Source organism: Phocoena sinus, chromosome 15 (assembly GCF_008692025.1).
Source record: "Phocoena sinus isolate mPhoSin1 chromosome 15, mPhoSin1.pri, whole genome shotgun sequence".
NCBI lineage: Eukaryota > Metazoa > Chordata > Mammalia > Artiodactyla > Phocoenidae > Phocoena > Phocoena sinus.
In genome coordinates this window covers 7712658-7731078 of record NC_045777.1, presented here as the reverse complement: position 1 = coordinate 7731078, position 18421 = coordinate 7712658, and the positions used below count along the sequence as shown (strand labels likewise).

Sequence of the window (18421 nt, the reverse complement as noted above, 5' to 3'; positions counted from 1 at the left end):
GTGTGTCCATCAGTGACTCAGTTATTCAGCCACTTTTTATTAAGTGCCGTCATACGAATCACACCAGACACTAGGTGTATGAGCATAGATGTGGCATCTTCTCCACCACGGGAAGGAGAGCTCTGCTTATGGGAGGGTCTGCTCTCTTTTGTAGAGGACGGGACACCATTGTGCAGGCAGACGGTGACGTGACCTAAGCTGGGCTTTAAACTAGCTCTCTGGCCATTTACTGTAAAATCCTGGGGGAAACAGAGGTTCTGTGTTTTATTTAAGTTTCCAGCCCCCAGCAGAGTGCATGCCTTGTAAATGATGCCCGGAGTACATAAATGCGTGGAATGAGGGAGTGAATGAACCAAAGAACGCCAAGTGCAGAATTCACTGAAAGGGGTGAGGGGAGGCAGGGACGCAGGCAGGGAGAGCGTGAACGGAAAACTGAGTTCGGAGGCTTCGTCTAATTGAGGGATAATTAAAGTTGGAGTGAGCAGCTCCATCTGGCTCGACGCTGAGTGTCTGCATGCTTTATTTTGTTAAATTTTCACAACTATCCTTGGAGATCGGGATTGGTTTTTTGAATCCTATTTAATTTATTTTTACACAAACACATGTATGGAAATTTTAACTAACTGCAAAAATGTAACCGTATAGAAGATGATTTGTGCTCTATTTTTTCCCTTTTATTATTGGTTTGCATGCCTCTTTCCCCTCTTTAGCAACTCCTAAAACTTAAAAGTGTGCACTTATCTTTCCATGTTTTCCTCCGTACCCATATAATCCTACACAGAAATCGACATCTACATACACACAGAGGTGGACAGACACACACAGATACCTACACAAGATATGGGTATTTGGGGGTCATTGTTGATTTTACAAAATCGTGATCATATTACACATTTGAAGAAACTACCCCCTGGTATTCTCATTCAACAGTAAATATCTCACGGGAGTAGTTTAAAGTCATGTAGCCTAGGTCTGATTCAGGGGTTGGCAAACTATGGCTGATGAGCAAAATCTAGCCTGTGCTTGTTTTTGTAAGTACAGTTTTATTAGAACACCGCTACACCCAATCCATTTTTACATTGTTATGGCTGCTTTCACATGGAAATAAAAGAGGGGGTTCGTTGGCACCATAGACTGGATGGCCTGCAGAGCCGAAGACATTTGATATTTGGCCCTTGACAGAAAAGTTTGCCAACCTTGGTCTCATTCATTCTTTTTAATGGTATGCATTTTATTGGCAATATTAGGTCCATTTCACAGAGGGAGAAATTGAGGCTCCATGGCTTACAGTCAGTAAGTGAAGAGCCAGGACAGGAATGTAAAGCCCAGGGTGTGAGTCAGTGGGAGCTGAAAGGAAGGAGGAAATGTGGGAGGCTTTGGAGGTAGAAGAGAGAATGTCTAGGGCCTGAGTGTGTGTCTGTGGTGTGGGCGGAGATGAGCTGAGGGAGCAGAAAAGGTGGGCACTAAGCCACACGTGGATGGGCTCCACCTCCAGGGTTTCGGCAGGTGTGGGTGAGGCATTGGAATTTTTTTTTTTTTTTTTTTTTGCGGTACGCGGGCCTCTCACTGCTGTGGCCTCTCCCATTGCGGAGCACAGGCTCCGGACGCGCAGGCTCAGCAGCCATGGCTCACAGGCCCAGCCGCTCTGCGGCATGTGGGATCCTCCCAGACCGGGGCACGAACCCGCGTCCCCTGCATCAGCAGGTGGACTCTCAACCACTGCGCCACCAGGGAAGCCCCAGAGGCTTTGGAATTTGAATGTCTAATAAGTTCTCAGGTGTTGCTGATGCTGGTCCAGGGACCACACTTTGAGAACTGTGGCTCTAAAGCGACTCTGAGATTCCAGCTCCTTGGTCCATGGAAGAAATGGCACTGGAGCTAGAGAGAGCACAGCATGGGACTGCGTGCTTTGATGCCCTTTATACATACAAAAATCCGCAGTAAGACTTAACACCGATCATTCAGTGAACATACATTGCGCTGAGAAAAGAGGTGTCAATGCAGCCATAATTCCCTCCTGGTCTAATTATATCGGACCTTAACCAGTCTTTACATGCATCTCAGCAGGATACGTTCACGGTGTTTCGTGTGTTTACGGAAGCAAGAACATGTGGTTAAGCTCTCTCGCTGGAGAAAGCTAGATCCTTTTAAGAAATCACTCCTCTAACTGAAGTGGGAGCGCACCTGTCCAGTAGGTGGAGGAAAGGTGGGCGCAAGAGCCGCTCTGCAGACCTCTGTTCAGACAGGACGATATAGCTCCTGTCGTCAACCCAGAATGATTACAAAACTTGTTCAGCAGCATTTGCATCTCGCTTCCAGAGGATTTGGTTACTGTCACTTAGCGTAGCAATTAGCATTTTAAGCGGTTTGTATTGATTAAATGAACGTGCTTCATCAAGCAGAAAGAACCCTGAAGAATGCAGCAGATGTAGTTTATCTCAATGAATTACTCCCAGCACCAAACCGTACAAGCTTGCTAGAACTTTACAGGGGTGTTTGATAAACCTCAGAAATATAGATTTACCTCAAACTGGGTAAACAGATCACATACTACACAAACACATGCTGGATTTTTATGTCTTTTTAAAAAAAGTATTGTCTAAGACTATTCTCTTTTAAGAGAGGCATTTGGTATAAACCTAACATTTTAAAGATTCTGTTCAAAACACGTTTACTATTCATGAGATAGTTGGAGTAATTCTTTCTGGTTAGAAATTTGAAATTAAGGTTAAGCTTCTTTGAGAGCTGTTTTCTACTCTCCTTTTAAATTCCCCTCGTTTTCATTTTCTAGTAAGTGTCATCTGGAGAGGATCAAGGGGCTTAGGGCTGGGGCTGGGGAGGGCCTATAAAACGACAGTGTGTGAAGTGGGAATATCTTTCCTCTCTACAAGCCTGTTCTTCGAGGAGCCGGGGCACTTACACATATTGCTCAGTGCCTTATGCATAGTTCCAAAGTTCTTTAAACTAGTGCATGGAATGGTATGCAGTTGAGGAAAAGAGCTATGATTTCTTCGAAGATTTCAAAAAAAGGCTTTTGGATTAAAATATTTGATTCAGGGCTTCCCTGGTGGTGCAGTGGTTAAGAATTCGCCTGCCAATGCCAAGTAATTGCTCAATAATTTGTAACTGTTTCAGAATAGTCCTATCACCTTTTTTTTTTTTTTTTTTTTTTTTGCGGTACGCGGGCCTCTCACTGCTGTGGCCTCTCCCGTTGCGGAGCACAGGCTCCGGACGCGCAGGCTCAGCGGCCATGGCTCACGGGCCCAGCCGCTCCGCGGCATGTGGGATCTTCCCGGACCGGGGCACGAACCCGTGTCCGCTGCATCGGCAGGCGGACTCTCAACCACTGTGCCACCAGGGAAGCCCATATTCACGGAATTGTGAAAGCATCACTGCAGTCAACTCCAGAATATTTTCATCACCCCAGAAAGAAACCCATCTCCTTTAGGCATCATCCACCCAGCCTTAGGCAACCACCGATCTGCTTTCTCTGCATTTGCCGGTTCTGGTCCTTGCATATAAATAGAATCATACACTTCTACTTAGGAAGAGACCTACGTGCATCCCTGTTGTTTAGGGGGAAAGTTTGAGTGTCGAAGTACAAGAAGGCATTTCTTTGACATTCACAGAGCCTTGCCTTTCTTCCCTGGCGGGATCTTGAGTAACACTGTTAGTAGAATGAATAAATGTGTAGAGCTGAACTCCCCCGCCGTCGGACTGTCCTGACCGACTGTGCACACACACGCAAGCAGGTCTTTCCCGGAGGCCCTGCTTCTGCTCATCACTTGAACGCAGAGCAGAATGATGCAGTCTTATTGTTTATTTTTTTAACATCTTTATTGGAGTATAATCGCTTTACAATGGTGTGTTAGTTTCTGCTGTATAACAAAGTGAATCAGCTCTACATATACATACATCCCCATATCCCCTCCCTCTTATATCTCCCTCCCACACTCCCTATCCCACCCCTCTAGGTGGTCACAAAGCACCGAGCTGATCTCCCTGTGCCATGCGGCTGCTTCCCACTAGCTAGCTATTTTACATCTGGTAGTGTGTATATGTCCATGCCACTCTCTCACTTCGTCCCAGCTTACCCTTCCCCCCTGCCCCGTGTCCTCAAGCCCATTCTCTGCGTCTCCGTCTTTAGAATGATGCCGTCTTATTACCACGTTCCCCACAGCCCCTGAGAACCACGTTAGTTTAACCTGGACCTGGAGCTTCAGCAGGAATTCAGCTCTGGGCTAACAGTGCTTCTGATTTGCTGGGTTGATTAGGATTTATTCCCTGGGCTAGAGCTGGGTTCATTGGCTCATTTATCCATCCTCTATTTGTTCAGCCTTCAGGGGCCCCACATAGGTGTTGGGGACACAGAGATAAAAGATATAATCCCCACTTTCTTGGAGTGCATGGGCTACAGGAGGAGGTGGGCTAGTTTAGCTGCTGTCACAAAACAGTGGAATGATCAGAGTAAGAGCAGAGCTGTGGGATGTCTGCTACAAGTACCTGGTGTCATGAAGGGGGAAGAGTCGTCAGGAGGTGATTCCTGAGCTGCCTCCTGAAGGGAAGGTAGGTGTTAGCCAGGTGAGGAGTGGGGGCAGCTCTCAGGCTGAGGGATCAAGGCAGTGGTGGGGAGGGGGGAGGCACCACAGGTGGGTGCCAATGGCAGGCCCCCCGCCATAGTGCGGCCTGAGATGGGAAGGGTAGCAAGCTCAGAGGGGAAGGGTCACTTAAAGCAATAAAAAAGGATGAGGGCCAGCACAGGGAGATCAGCTCGCTGCTTTGTGACCACCTTAGAGGGGTGGGATAGGGAGGGTGGGAGGGAGGGAGATGCAAGAGGGAGGAGATATGGGGACATATGTATATGTATAGCTGATTCACTTTGTTATAAAGCAGAAACTAACGCACCATTGTAGAGCAGTGATACTCCAATAAAGATGTTTAAAAAAAACAAAAATACGTCCATATAATGGAATACTATGTAGACATTAAAAATGCTGTTATAGGGCTTTCCCTGGTGGCGCAGTGGTTGAGAGTCCGCCTGCCTATGCAGGGGACGCAGGTTCGTGCCCTGGTCCAGGAGGATCCCACGTGCCGCGGGGTAGCTGGGCCCGTGAGCCATGGCCGCTGAGCCTGCGCGTCCGGAGCCTGTGCTCCACAACGGGAGAGGCCACAACAGTGAGAGGCCCGCGTACCGCAAAAAAAAAAAAAAAAAAAAATGCCTCTTTCATAAAATTAGATATTGTTTCAAAGGTTTAAGGAAGAAACAGAGAACCAGCTTTGTAATGTTCTCTATGACACATGACATTAGTGTCATTTTATTTTTGTTCCTAAATAAGCTTTCTAAAAATACAGTCAGATCATGCTGGGCTGCAGAAATACATTCACAGTAATATAGTGAGTAATTTGAATTTGACAGCTATTTCCCAAATATTTGCTTTATATTAAAAATTTTATTATATTAAATATAATCCCTTTACATTGAGAAAATCTTATAATCAGTACCTTGAGAATTCAGTTCTTTTCCTCCCTTTATTTTCTTGTATTCCATGTTATTGAGGTTGAATGTCACCAGAAGTCACTAGTAAATAGATTTTTTTGGTTTGTTTGGTTTTGGTTTTTGCTCTTAAACTTTTGAGACTTTTCGTTTCTGCAGAAATAGAGAAACAGCCACAGAACCTCTCTACTAGCTTTTGTTTTCAGCTTTTTGCCCTTTTGATTTAACAGGACACGTTTAGGAAGAAATGTCCCCATGAAACTAGTGCTATGTAATTCTACTTGGAGACTCATTTTGGTAATTGTGCTATTGTGATAAAGAATCCAATCCATCCCATGTAAATTTCTGTTCCCCTCCTGCCCATCCCACTAAGCTGTCTTCTCTTGGAATCTACCCCCCACCCCACCCCATGTGTTCGAACAGGCCATTGACTACTCCCCAAAGACCTGGGGCCTCACACTGTATCTTTCAGGATGGATACTCCTAGATGTTTGGTGCCAAAAGCTACGACTTCCTCTTCATCCCTCGGTGTCTGGAATGAGGGTCAGGTGCTTGTAGGGGCAGACAAGGCTCTTTTTCTTATACTAGTGATAGAACCCAACTCAAATCAGCTTAAACGGAACAGAAATAATCGGCCTGTATAATTGAGAAGTCCCAGGCTAGTCTCTTGGTTCAGGTAGGATCCAGGGTCTCAGTGGAGCTTGTCGGGACTCTCCCCTCCTTTTCTTGGCTGTCTCCTTTGGAATAGTGTCCAATGACTGGCATGTTCTCCCTTTATTGTTCCAAGATAGGCTCCAGGCCCATCTGCTGTCCTCTTAGCAACCCCACAAGAAAACTCAAATATTTAACTCAACGGTTATTTCTTGTGCATCTACCACGTTCCAGAAATAATCTAGACCCTGGGATTCAGCAACGAAAAAAAACAGTCAGAAAAACCCCTTAATTTACCTCTACCGATTCTCTCTTCCACAAAAGTCCTGATAAATGTCCCCAGGGATTGTTCTTATTGGCCTGACGTAGGTCACCGGGTCACCCCTAGAATCAGTGGTGGGGTCTGACGGAATCGATTGAGCTGGAGGGAAGTTGCCCCGAGGAAAATCGATGCACTGTTGCCAGCCGGCTGAAGAACGGATGCTGCTAAGTCAGTGAAACCGACAGGCGTCCACCACCACCATGGGGCCGTACGCACTGATTGGCTGATGGGCCAGCTCGTGCTTCCGCATCTCCCTGCGTGGAGCTTCCTGGGTCAGGTCTCTCGCGGCCCCGGGGTTGCTGACACACGCTCTCTGCCTTGATACAGCTCCAGATGAGGATGAGTGAGCGGGCCGCCTCGCTGAGCACCATGGTGCCCTTGCCTCGAAGCGCCTACTGGCAGCACATCACGCGGCAGCACAGCACGGGGCAGCTCTACCGCCTGCAAGGTGAGCGCGGGCGGACTGTGTGGGGGAGGGGAGGGCTGGCGGCAGATGGCTGGGGGGGGGAGGGGTGGGGAGAGGGCTCAGCTCCTCCCCTCTAATGCGTGCCAGGCTGGTGAGCCCCCTTCCTCCCAGAGCCTGACCCCTGTCGAGGGGTCTCACTCCCCATCACTTATACTGTATCACAATGTCCTGGGGGGAATTGTTTAAAACGCAGATTCTTGGGCCCTCACCCCCAGAGATGCTAGATTTTAAGGTGTAGGGAGCGGCTGAGCAGCGTGCACTTTTAACGACCTACACGGGGTCTGGGCACGAGGTCTGGCCCGCGGTCGGGGAAATAGTCGAGCGGACTCACGTCTAGCAGCTCGGCATTCCTTGGGAGCGTGCCGCTGGCGGTGCGGACATTCGGGCCCCCCCAGGACCTTGGAGGGTGGGGCCCGGCCCCGAATGTGTTACCAAGCCCCCCCGGTGATGCTCATGACTCTCAAGCCTGGGACCCACGCTCTCCTGGGAAGGGAATGGCCTGGGGGACAGGGAGTTCTGGGCTCTGGTTCTGCTGTGACTGAGCCAATCCTAAGAGGCCCCTTTTCCAGAACAGTGGTCTCTGGAGCAGGGTACACAATGGCCCATGGAGGGACAAGGGGGACAATTAGAAAAATGTTAAAAGATTTTCTTATCCTTTCAGATGTATCTTTGTATGTTTTATATATAAGGATACCTGTGTATATGTAACGTATAAATAAATGACTAGGCCTGTGTAGGGGGTTCTTGCTGGAGACTTTTTCACTGATGAGGTGCAAAGATCCCCAAACATGGAAGAACATCTACGGGGTGGAACCTGGTTCGTCTGCAGAAACTTGCTAAATGAATGAATGCAAGAACGAATGAATGACCACAGGAAACAATGGCCCCGGCCATAAATACCTGCTCTCTGTGCCCTGGTCACCCAGCCTTCCCTGTGGCCCTTTCTACTGATCATCTATCCCCCAGAGAGCTTTTTCTGGTCGTTCTCCCTAGAATTCTGTGCCTTTCCCCTGTCCGAGGTGACTCTTTGTCATCTCTAGGTCTTACCTCCAGGGCCCTCCCTGACTCCAGGGCAGGTCCCCCAGACTTTATCATAACTGGTGTGGAATCTCTGGTCGTGTGTACCCCTAAGATGCAGACGAGGGCACCCTCTTTTACAGCCCCACCACAGTTTTCATTTCATATTTAATTGTGTGGCCAGTTGACTCAGGACTAGCTCTTCCAAGAAGCAGTAACACCAACGAGGGCTGGAGACCTGTGTCTTTGTTTTTTCCTCGTTATTTTATCCCCCAGTGCCTTGCATGGAGTCCATGAATATTTGTTGAATGGCCGTATAATGTTAAGAGGGCAGCGAAGGTCCTTACATTCTAGGCGTTATGACTGTAGGCTCTGTTCACTTGTGGGGAGCCTGGCGTAGTGTAGATGCTCAGACATTATGTCCTGAGTGTCTGTAGGGGTGACAAGTGACTGCCTTGATACTTGATAAATAAGCTTGCCTTCCAAGACACAGCTACACAGAGAGGGAGGGTTGGGTTAGATCAGGTTGTTATAAATGCCATTGGTTTCATGTCAGAACAAATTCAGAAATTTTTGCAGCATTTGACTCATATCATCACAGTTTTTGTCATTTACATATCGCTTGTACCATTATTCAGTTTTCTTCCGTCTCTTCTATTTAAATATATTTATTTTTAAAAGTATATTTTTCTGTCTTTATACTGCTATACCAATTACCTATATTTTTTCTAATACACAATAAGATCAACTGTACAAATACCAGTAGTAATTACTGAAGGTTTAAAAGAAGCATGTGTTATGAACGTATATTCACAAAAAGCTACGGAGTTGCTTCGTAACTTGACTGTCTACACAAACCCAAATAATCTTTACAAAAAAGGTATGTCTTTTCAGACTCTGTGTGTCTGGAATGCAAAAGAAAGTTGAGAACCAAAGTGATGTAGCTTCGTAAAGAGAAAATGGATAAATTGCTTGAATTCCTGAGAGACAGCCTGGTAATTTGAGAATAGTCAACTTGTATCAAAGTTGATGAATCACTGGATTTCCCCAGAATACCATGTTTGGAAAGATGAGAGTGAGGATATCATGAATATTTGGTATGTGTTGCAGTTTCAGAATTTATTAGCGGATATCCCAGAGTTTAAAAATCCTCAGGACAATCTGGACAGAGAAAATGTCATATGAAGAAGACACTCACTTTACAATCCTTACTTTAACTAATCTAACTCCCTTTAACCAAAATGAGTAGGCATTCATCAGAAATGATTTAAGGCTAAGGGTCTTATCAGACCCTTTAATATTTTAAAACATCTTCTTAAGTTTAAAGCAGATGTTTTAGATACTGTTAGCATGCGGTTTGTATGCTCCTTGGGTTTATACAACTACCTCTGACAATGTCTACATCTGTTTGCTACGAAGAAAACAACTCTGTTTTCCAGGATACAGACGTAGTTTTTTTAAACCACAACGACAAAAAACGCAGATTTACGTGCCTGCAAAAAGCCCAATTATGGTTGGAAAACCATACGTAGCTGACAGGTCTGGGATGATCATCAAAGATGAGTGACCCACTAATTCCAAAATGACAGTAGTGATAATGTTATGTTTACAAGTGGAGCAGAGCAACGCAAAACCTCACCGCAAAGGAAAAAAATCATGTTCTTTGAGAAGTTTCTGTTGTTTTTGTCAAAAATAGCAAGCCACCAACCAAACGACTCATCAGAATTGGATTTGGGTTTATTTGATAAATCTTTATCTTTAGGTTTGTTATCTATTATTTTTATAATCCAACACTCAAAAGATTCAGGCAGACCTTGGAGATATTCGGGGTTCGATTCCAGACCACCTCAAAAGGCGAATATTGCGATAAGGCAAGTCACACAAGTTTTTGGTTTCCCAGTGGACACAAAAGTTATGTTTACGCTATACTGCAGTCGATTAAGTGTGCAACAAATAGCATTATTTCTGAAAAAGATGTACATACCTTAATTTAAAAATACTTCCTTGTAAAACATGCTAACCGTCATCTGAGCCTTCAGCAGGTCGTAGTAGTAACATCAAGATCACAGGTCACCATGACACATACAATAATAATGTACACGTTTGAAATATCGTGAGAATTACCAAAATGTGACACGGAGACACGAAGTGAGCCAATGCGGTTAGGAAAAGTGGTGCCAACGGACTTACTTGACGTAGGAGTGCCACAAATCTTCAATTAAAAATATGCGATATCTGCGAAGCATAGTAAAGTGGAGCGCAATAGAACAAGGTCCTGCCTGCGTTACTGTAAACTTGAGTGCAAGTTGATTGGTATGGATTTTCCAAATGAGCCCAGTAGTAATACTTACAAAACAGTCATTTGAAGATAGTGATAGCTTAGTTTCTAATGAAATAAATAACCAGTGATGAGAAAAAAATGCCACAGAATTCCCTCAGAGATGATGGATTATCAGACTTTGTGATTGATAATTTTATAGGGTTTTGAAGATGATAAAACTATTATTGTTTGCTCTTTGTTATATAGTATGACCTTCATTGAACACAAATTACCAGTAGAATTCTTACATTATTCCTGTTTTGACTGCATACTGATACTCACTGAAATGTCCTATTATCTTGGAATATTTCTGTGCATGAGAATGGCATTGTAATTGCTTCATTTTTTTTTTTTTTTTTGCTTCACATATACACTTTTTGGTACCAGTTATTTCATCAAATTATTTGTTTTCACATACTTTTGTTCTGTGTAGGAATCAATGTAAATGTATTTTATTTTGCTATTTACTTGGTACCGATGTTTACTGAGATATTTCCTCACCAGCGTGCTCTGTGTAGATTTGTCCATATTTATTTTACCTTGTGGACTGCTGTTTAGTCGCCCGCATTCATTAAGATACAGTGCTAAACACGTGCTGTGCATGCAGTTTGGGGGCTCAACTTACCAGTAAGTTTGATAGATTAAAAAAAATGTTCACAGACTACCTAAAATTATCTTGCTTATTATCAGGGGTGGTCATTTACACAACAAATAAATGGGATAAGTTCATCTATTCCACCTATACCACCTGCTCTCCTTCTTCCCTTCTGCCCACCCCCAGAAAAAAAATGAAATTGAGAAAAACTAGTAACATCATGACCCTGTGTGCCATAGGATGAGATTACACAGCACGTAATTTCTTCTTGTTTTGCTGGTATCCATGAGTTGTAATTCCTCTGGCCAATTCACCTACCCTAATGTATTTCAAGCCGACGTCTTCTGACAGATCTGGTGGTTATTCTTGGAAATCAGACCCTTAGGAGGGAATTTATCCAACTGGTCTGAGAAAATTTTCTTCTCCAAATTTAGTCCTAGAGAGCCACCTGCTGGTTGGTTTTGGAATTACCACCTTATTATTGCCGTTTCTGGTGGAGAGAGGAAGGCGCTGGTTCGGACACACCCACCTACACTAAGACGTATTCAATCCACCCTCACTGCTTTTCCCACCCCATTTGCCAGTTTTCAAAACTAAATTCTCTTCTATGTTTAGGTATATATAGAATCAGCTTGTGAGGTTTATCACGAAAACTGGGAAGGAATTCATGAAACGGAAGCGTTCAACGGTGTGCTGAGTACCGTATTCACAGGATTCTTTTAAGAATTCATTGTATAAAATAACCAGAGTCATCTTTTTCCAGTTGTCTTCTGTATTGTCCTAACCCTGGTCGACATCACCTTCCTCCAGAAAAGTACTATGCTCCAATAAGTTTGGGGCAAAATGCTGCATGTCAAATTCTCCTTTAGGAGGTTCAGAAAGCAAATCTATATTTTTCGGACTCTGAGATGTCCTGTGGTAAAAAATCTGTTTAGTCTTGCTTAAATCAGAGCTCTGCAAATTCATTTGAAACATGCAGTCTTGTCTCTCCTTCTTTATATAAACAAACATTAACATACCTCTAGTAAAGTGCCAGGTTTGTTCCATACAAGGGAGACTGGACACACTCATTATCTTTATAAAAGCTACCATTTCTTGAGGATCTGCTGCGTTCCAGGTTTCGCACTAGGAACTTAACATACATGGTCTCATTTAGTCCACAAAGCAGCCACCTGAGAGTATTTTACACCCATGTGCAGCTGAGACACAGGATCTGAAGGGTTAGTGATGTGTCCAGGATCACCTATCTAGTAAGGAGTTGAGGTTTTCATCTCTCCATCCATTCATTGACGCATTCGTTTATTTGGCAAATGTTAATTGAGCATCTACTTTATGCCAAGCACTGTGCTAGGTGATGGAAGTACACTGGGGCTACTAGACAGGCTTGTTTCTGCCCTCCTACAGCTTATAGTCGAAAGGAGAGTCACAGTCAGTAATTACACACATATATTTAATTTCAAATTTGGTCCATGTCAGGTTGAAAAGAAAGTGTTTGTAGTAGAGAATGGTGAAGCAGAGCTGTTGTCGGTTTTGGGAGGATGATGACAAAGGGACTTCTTTAGAGGGGCTGCAGCATTTGCCCCAAGACCTGAAGTCTGAGAAGAGACAGCCATACTGAGAAGCAGGGAAAAGCATTGTCCACAGAGAGGTCAACAAGTGCAAAGGCCCTGAGGTAGAAACGAGCTGGCGTGTTCAAAGAGCAGAAAGGAGGTGGTGTGGCTGGTGCACAAGGGCCTTTAGGAGACAGCGGGTGTGTCCAGCTTCACTGCGATGTTCTTCTCAAACGCCCTCACCTCCTCCTCAAAGTTAACATCTCAGGAATTTTGCTCTTAATCTTAAGGAGCTCCGTTACTCAATATTTTAGAACCTTTCTGTTGGAATTGCCTCGGAAGATAGCATCCCTTGTTTAAAAAAAAAAAAAAAGGCACGTATCATTGATCAGATGTGACTTTGGATAATTTTAGGAAATCAAAGAGTGGCATCAGATGTTTGCATCACTCTGCGGGACATCTTCCGTGTTGCTTATTTGGTTCACCTGGCAACAGCTCGAGTTGGCAAGAGTGGGACTATCTTCTCCGTTTCAATGAAGGCGGAAACTGAGACCCTTGGAGGTCGAGTACTTGCTCAAGATCACATAGTCACTGGGTGGAGGGACTGACATTAGAACTTCAGTGTTCTGACTTGTAGTCCAGGGCTCGCTCTTTCTTTTATCATATGTCCTTGCCTTTGGAAGGAAGTTCTGCTCCTCCCGAAGTGTTTCCAAGACAAATACCATGTGATGGAAATAGCTCCTCCAGCGGGTTGGTTCCAGGCCATGCGATTCACATTTTTGTTTTAAGGATGATAGATTCTTGGAGCAAGTGGCTACTTTGGAGGAGTTAACACTGGTTTTTCTTTCTCTTTTATAATCTATTTTTTATTGAGGTATAGTTGATTTACAATGTCGTGTTGATTTCTGCTATACAGCAAAGTGATTTAGTTACACACATACATACATTGCTTCTCACATTCTTTTCCATTATGGTTTATCACAGGGTATTGTATATAGTTCCCTGTGCTCTACAGTAGGACCTCGTTGTTTATCTATCCTATATATAATAGTTTGCATCTGCTAATCCAAGTTTCTAATCCACCCCTCCCACCCGCCTCCCCCTTGGCAACCAAAAATGTGTTCTCTATAACACTGATTTTTCAGTATTAATTCTGACACAGTCACATACATTGTATATGCAGCTGGTAAGAGAGAAGTAATAGATTAAGATCTGAGCAAATGTGAAACGATGACAAATAAACCAGGGTCTCAAGGTCACATGTCTGTAGGGGCCAGGAGGACGTGCCAGGACTGAGTGGTGGGGTCCCTAGTAAAAAATGGCAGGGAGAGTGCAGGCCTAGAAAACAGGGACATCCGCCCTTTACGGGAAGTTTGCAGTCATTCAGCTATTGACAAGCAATTCCAAATGTTCCAAGCCCTGCGCAGGCCAGAGAACAGGGCTGGGCCCAGATGGTGTCCACAGGCCAGTACCAGCTTGTGACCTTTGTGTGAACTGCAAAAATGTAAAAATAATCTCTCAATCCATCTCCTGGCTTTAAGCTTAAAAACAGTATTCCAACCAAGCCAGGAAGTTTCAGTTAACCATCATGATAGAAGCTGCAGGTGTATTCATTTCGACTTGACCCCAAGTGAATGCTGTCAGTCACTTTTCTCGAAAACTTTTAGAGTCTAAGGAGCTACCGTTGAAGGTTCAGGAAGGGCTTTGCACTTGATTGAAGATATGGATTTTGCATCAATATTGTTTGCATGCTGTCTACTTCCTGCAGGGAATTTTTATCAAACTGTAATAAAGATTTGCCTGGATTTTTACTTGTAGGATTCAAACCCATTAATGCAGTTTCTCTACGTTATAGCGTGTGCTTATGTGTGCGTGTGTGTGTGTATGCGTGTTGGAAAGAGAATAGAATTCATGTCCAAAATGGCTGGGAGGCTGGAATAAATGATTTCTAGTGACTTGGGATATTTTAATATTCAAATTACTTTAATAATCATCACTGCTATTGTGTACCAATGACTGTATGTCTAGATTTTCTTAGGGTTCAGATTTGAGGCTTGCAAATATCTGAATCCACGATTTCTTATGTCAGAAAGAGACTCAACCGAGGTGTGATGGAGGCCAGGGCTGTTGGTGATAATGAAGTAGAGCTTAAGGCTTAGGGGGCAAGGGGCCACTGTGAACCTTTTTTGCTAGGTCCAGTGTTTTGAACGCGTGTTGGTGGGGCAAACATGCTCCACTTAGCTGGGGTCCCATCTCCCTGTGTGTTAGGCCGGCTTGATCCACACATTTGGTTCCAGGAATGCTGTACTGTTGTGTAGGTTTTGCTTTGCTCACTTCAGAGAGCTGTTCACCTGGTCTGCAATGTGAATTCCTTTGCTTGTGGTAACGCTTATAGCCAGCAGATGGTGCTCTGTCCGCAAGAACTGGAAAACTGGCCTCCTGGCCAAATCCAGCCTGCTGTCTGTTTCTCTTCATGTTTCCTTGGAACATTCGCGCCCATTCCTTACATATTAACTGGTTGCCTTTGTGCTACAGGCAGCAGAGTTAAGTATTTGCTATGACACCATACAGTCTACAAAATCTAAAATATTTCATATCTGGCCCTTTATAGAGAAAGTTTTCAGCCCTATCCTGTGTCACAAAGCGGGCTCACAGTTGCCTCGTGTGTTGCCTTCCTGGCTTCGTCATTTTTCTTGGTTTGGAACTTAAACCTGAAATAATAAAGGCTAAATGGATTTTAAGAAGTCCTGTTATACTGCAAGATTTCCTAGGTATAAATATAATATTGTCTTACTTCTGGTCCGGTTTCCAAAGAGTGTCCTCGCCAAAAGATTCCACAGTCCTTTGATTCCATATCATCTCCTCTAAATATTCTGGGTATAGGAGTTGAAAAAGACGAAACATTAAGGAGGAGGTTGTCCTTAACTGCTACTGGTCTGATCATAGCTCAGTGCAAAGGCCACATGCAAATGATATGTTAATCATACCATCTCTTATGACTTTCATTTGCATATCCCTGTGAGTGGCCTCTGGGGAAAAAATCCCGTGTCCTATGTTACTGATTTCCACTATAGAGAAACTTGTGACTAGCTAATCTGGTTGTGGGCTTTCTTGAAATATAACTGCCGATTTCTAAATCTTTTTTGGAAAAGATGTCACCAGCCCTCTGAAGCTTCATCGAACAGAGACTTTTCCTGCCTACCCATCTGAGCACTGATGGAACTGCCAAGAATTGCTGCGTGACATGCTTGTGATGTGTCAGGCACAGATCCACCCGGGAGGTCAGAGGATGACCCCGAGGGAAGCGCTGAAGAAAAGAAGCTACACGTCCTGGCTAACTGCGTGGTCCTTGGGAAACTCTGCAATACCATATTTTGTCTTTTTCTTTTTTTCCTTTCTTTTTTTTTCCCCTTAAAAAAACCTTAGCATAATCGAAACCTGTTCTATAGATATCGACGTCTTCTTCCCTCTTTTACAGTTGGACAGAAAGGAGTCGATGCCACAAAATGATTTTCTATTGTAGATACCATGTCCCTGGCACCTCTCTGAATCTATCCTTTTGCCGATACTTGTGGTTTTTCCTTCTGAGTGTTTCAGTTGTATGACAGTACTGACAATAAAATGGCTCTTATTTGTTATTCGTTTATACCATATTCCTGTTATTGATATTCTGGTTCCGCTTAACTGTTGGCCATCATATTTTATTGTATTCCCCATTAGTTAAATCAGTGCTTTAACTCAGCATTACCTATTATGTTAATAAATCACCTTTCCAAGCACCCTTTATATTCTTTATAGGGTTACAATTTCTCTCTCACACCATCTCCCCTCTCCCTCCTTTTAAAAAAGCCTTTATTTTGTTTGGTGTACTTTCCCAAAACATTTTAAAATAAAAGGTCATTCTTCACCCATATGGTCGTGGGATTCTGGCTATATGGTTTTCTCTGTATCTCCAGTGTTTCTGAAGGTATGTGAATATTTGCCTTATGAGCCATGAGTGTGGTTCGGCATCGCGTTTGATGGAATCCAACCATTTATGCGTTTGTTCCCTTGTTCATTCAGCTGGGTCTGTGCTAAGCATCTACTAGACAGAGTCAGGAGACAGAGATAAAAAGACACAGACTCTGTCACGAGGGACCTTAAGTGCAGAGGTGTATGACAAGGAAAATAGAGACACAATTTCAATACAGAGTGACATCTGCTAAATGGACCCCGAGAGGTGATGTACTTCGAAAGAGGTGTTCACTCTATTCCCCAGGTTTTCCCACCAGGAAACTGCCAGGTGGGGATCAAGTCTTTGAGCTTCTGAGGCTAGAATTGCTATAAAACTGCACGAGAGAGCGGAGATGGTGTCTGTCTCGGTCACGACTCTCTTCCCAGTAGCGTTGCCAGATAAAATATAGGACATCCAATTAAATTTGGATTTCAGATACACAATGAATAATTATGTAAGTATAAGTGTATTGCATGGGACATAATTGTACTTAAAAATGTCCATTGTACATCTTAGATTCAAATTTGACTGGATGGTCTATATTTTTCCTTGCTAAGTTTGGCAATCCTATTTCCCAGGCCCTAGAACTGTGCCTAACACGTAGCTCATGCTTGAGAAATATGTATTGAATAAATGGAGGAATAAACTCCTATCCTTGGGATAGAATTCTTTCTACAAGGGGAGGCAAATTAACATTGATGGTATGTTTACGTTCTCAGTGTCAGGCCCGGGGCTAGCCCTTCCAAAATGATTATTTTCACTAGGAAAAAAATAAATTTTGCTAAGTCCCCAAAAAAGGGACATTAAGAAGGTTCATTTTCATTTATGTTCCTTCCAAAAATGCATAATTTCCTAAAATGGAGATTGACCGATAAAACCCCAAAGGCCCTGCTAAAATCCCACCTGGATCTGAGTTGGTTGGGATTTCCAAGGACACTGCTGGTTAGGATGTGTTTTTCTCAGGGGTGGAGAAATATTGGGGGAGAGAGGATTAAATTCAGCTAAGAATTAATTAGTGGATTAGAGATATAGAAATGATTTTTCTCATCTAAAACTGCCTCATAAGAGGTTCTCCCTGATCCCCAGGGCCTTGGCAGCCAAAACGGGGGATTAAGTTGAAGAAGTAGATAAAGCAAATGGAATTAAAGAAATAATTATAATTTTAATGAAGTCAGAATTGCTGAAGCAAGTCTACAGCTAATAAGTGTGTGAAGAAATGTTGCTGAATATAGTTAACGACAAACCAGAGCCTCTTTTAGGACTTCTCAGAAAAGAGACGTATTGACAGAAAATAGTTAGAGTGCTGTTAGGTTATCCCAACAGCTTCTGCTTATTGTCTCTGCTATTCTTAGAGCTTTACTTGTGTTATCTTACTTAATCCCCACCACAGCTCCATGAGGTAAGTATAACTACTGTTCCCATTTAACAGATGAGAAACTGAGCCTTAAGGAGCTTAAATAATCTAAAAATATGCCCAAGATCTCTTAGCTCTGTTAAAAGGTAAACTGAGGCAGATGAAAGGAGTTTATTTGAGTATCCATCTCTGGATCAGGCAGCGCCCAACCAAAAGTAGTTAGAGGTGCTCCATGAACAGGAGGTTTTTACAGAGAAGACTTGGAAGCAAAGCAAGGCAATTACTCGACTGACTCTAGTGGTTGCCTTACCTGGGAAGGGCTAGTTGGCTGTTTGTGGTTGGTTCCTAAGTTTCGTTTTCTCGGATTTTCATGCACTGACTCTGGCTTACGTTTTGCTTTGCTCATGTAGGCTATCAAGGCGTTAGGATCACCCCAGTCTAATGGCCTTCCTGTTTGATTATGTTAACAGCTACTAAATGGTAGACACATTTGAACCCAGGCAATCTGATTCCAGAGACTGCTGTGTAAAATCCCTTACACATGCTGCCTTAGGAGGGCAGCAAACTTTTTCTTTAAAGGGCCAGAATATAAATATTTTAGGCTCTGGGGGTCATATGGTGTCACTGTTCCTACTGTATTGCAAAAAAGAGCCATAGA

General features: G+C 43.6%; 1 protein-coding gene across 3 annotated transcripts in view; it reads left to right on the top strand.

Annotated features, from left to right (window-relative positions):
* The window catches only part of DOK5 (docking protein 5), a 269427-nt gene extending 253102 nt beyond the window's left edge, over positions 1–16325 (top strand). For 2 of the 3 annotated variants that reach the window (XM_032607212.1, XM_032607211.1), the window contains exons 9-10: positions 6795–6915; positions 15568–15822. In XM_032607212.1, the coding sequence (XP_032463103.1) occupies positions 6795–6915; positions 15568–15632 (186 nt within the window). In that variant the 3' untranslated portion in view covers positions 15633–15822. Of the gene's footprint in view, positions 1–6794; positions 6916–15567 lie in introns of all 3 variants that reach the window. The other variant, XM_032607210.1, reaches the window with a different exon arrangement.
* Positions 16326–18421: the final 2096 nt, after the last annotated feature.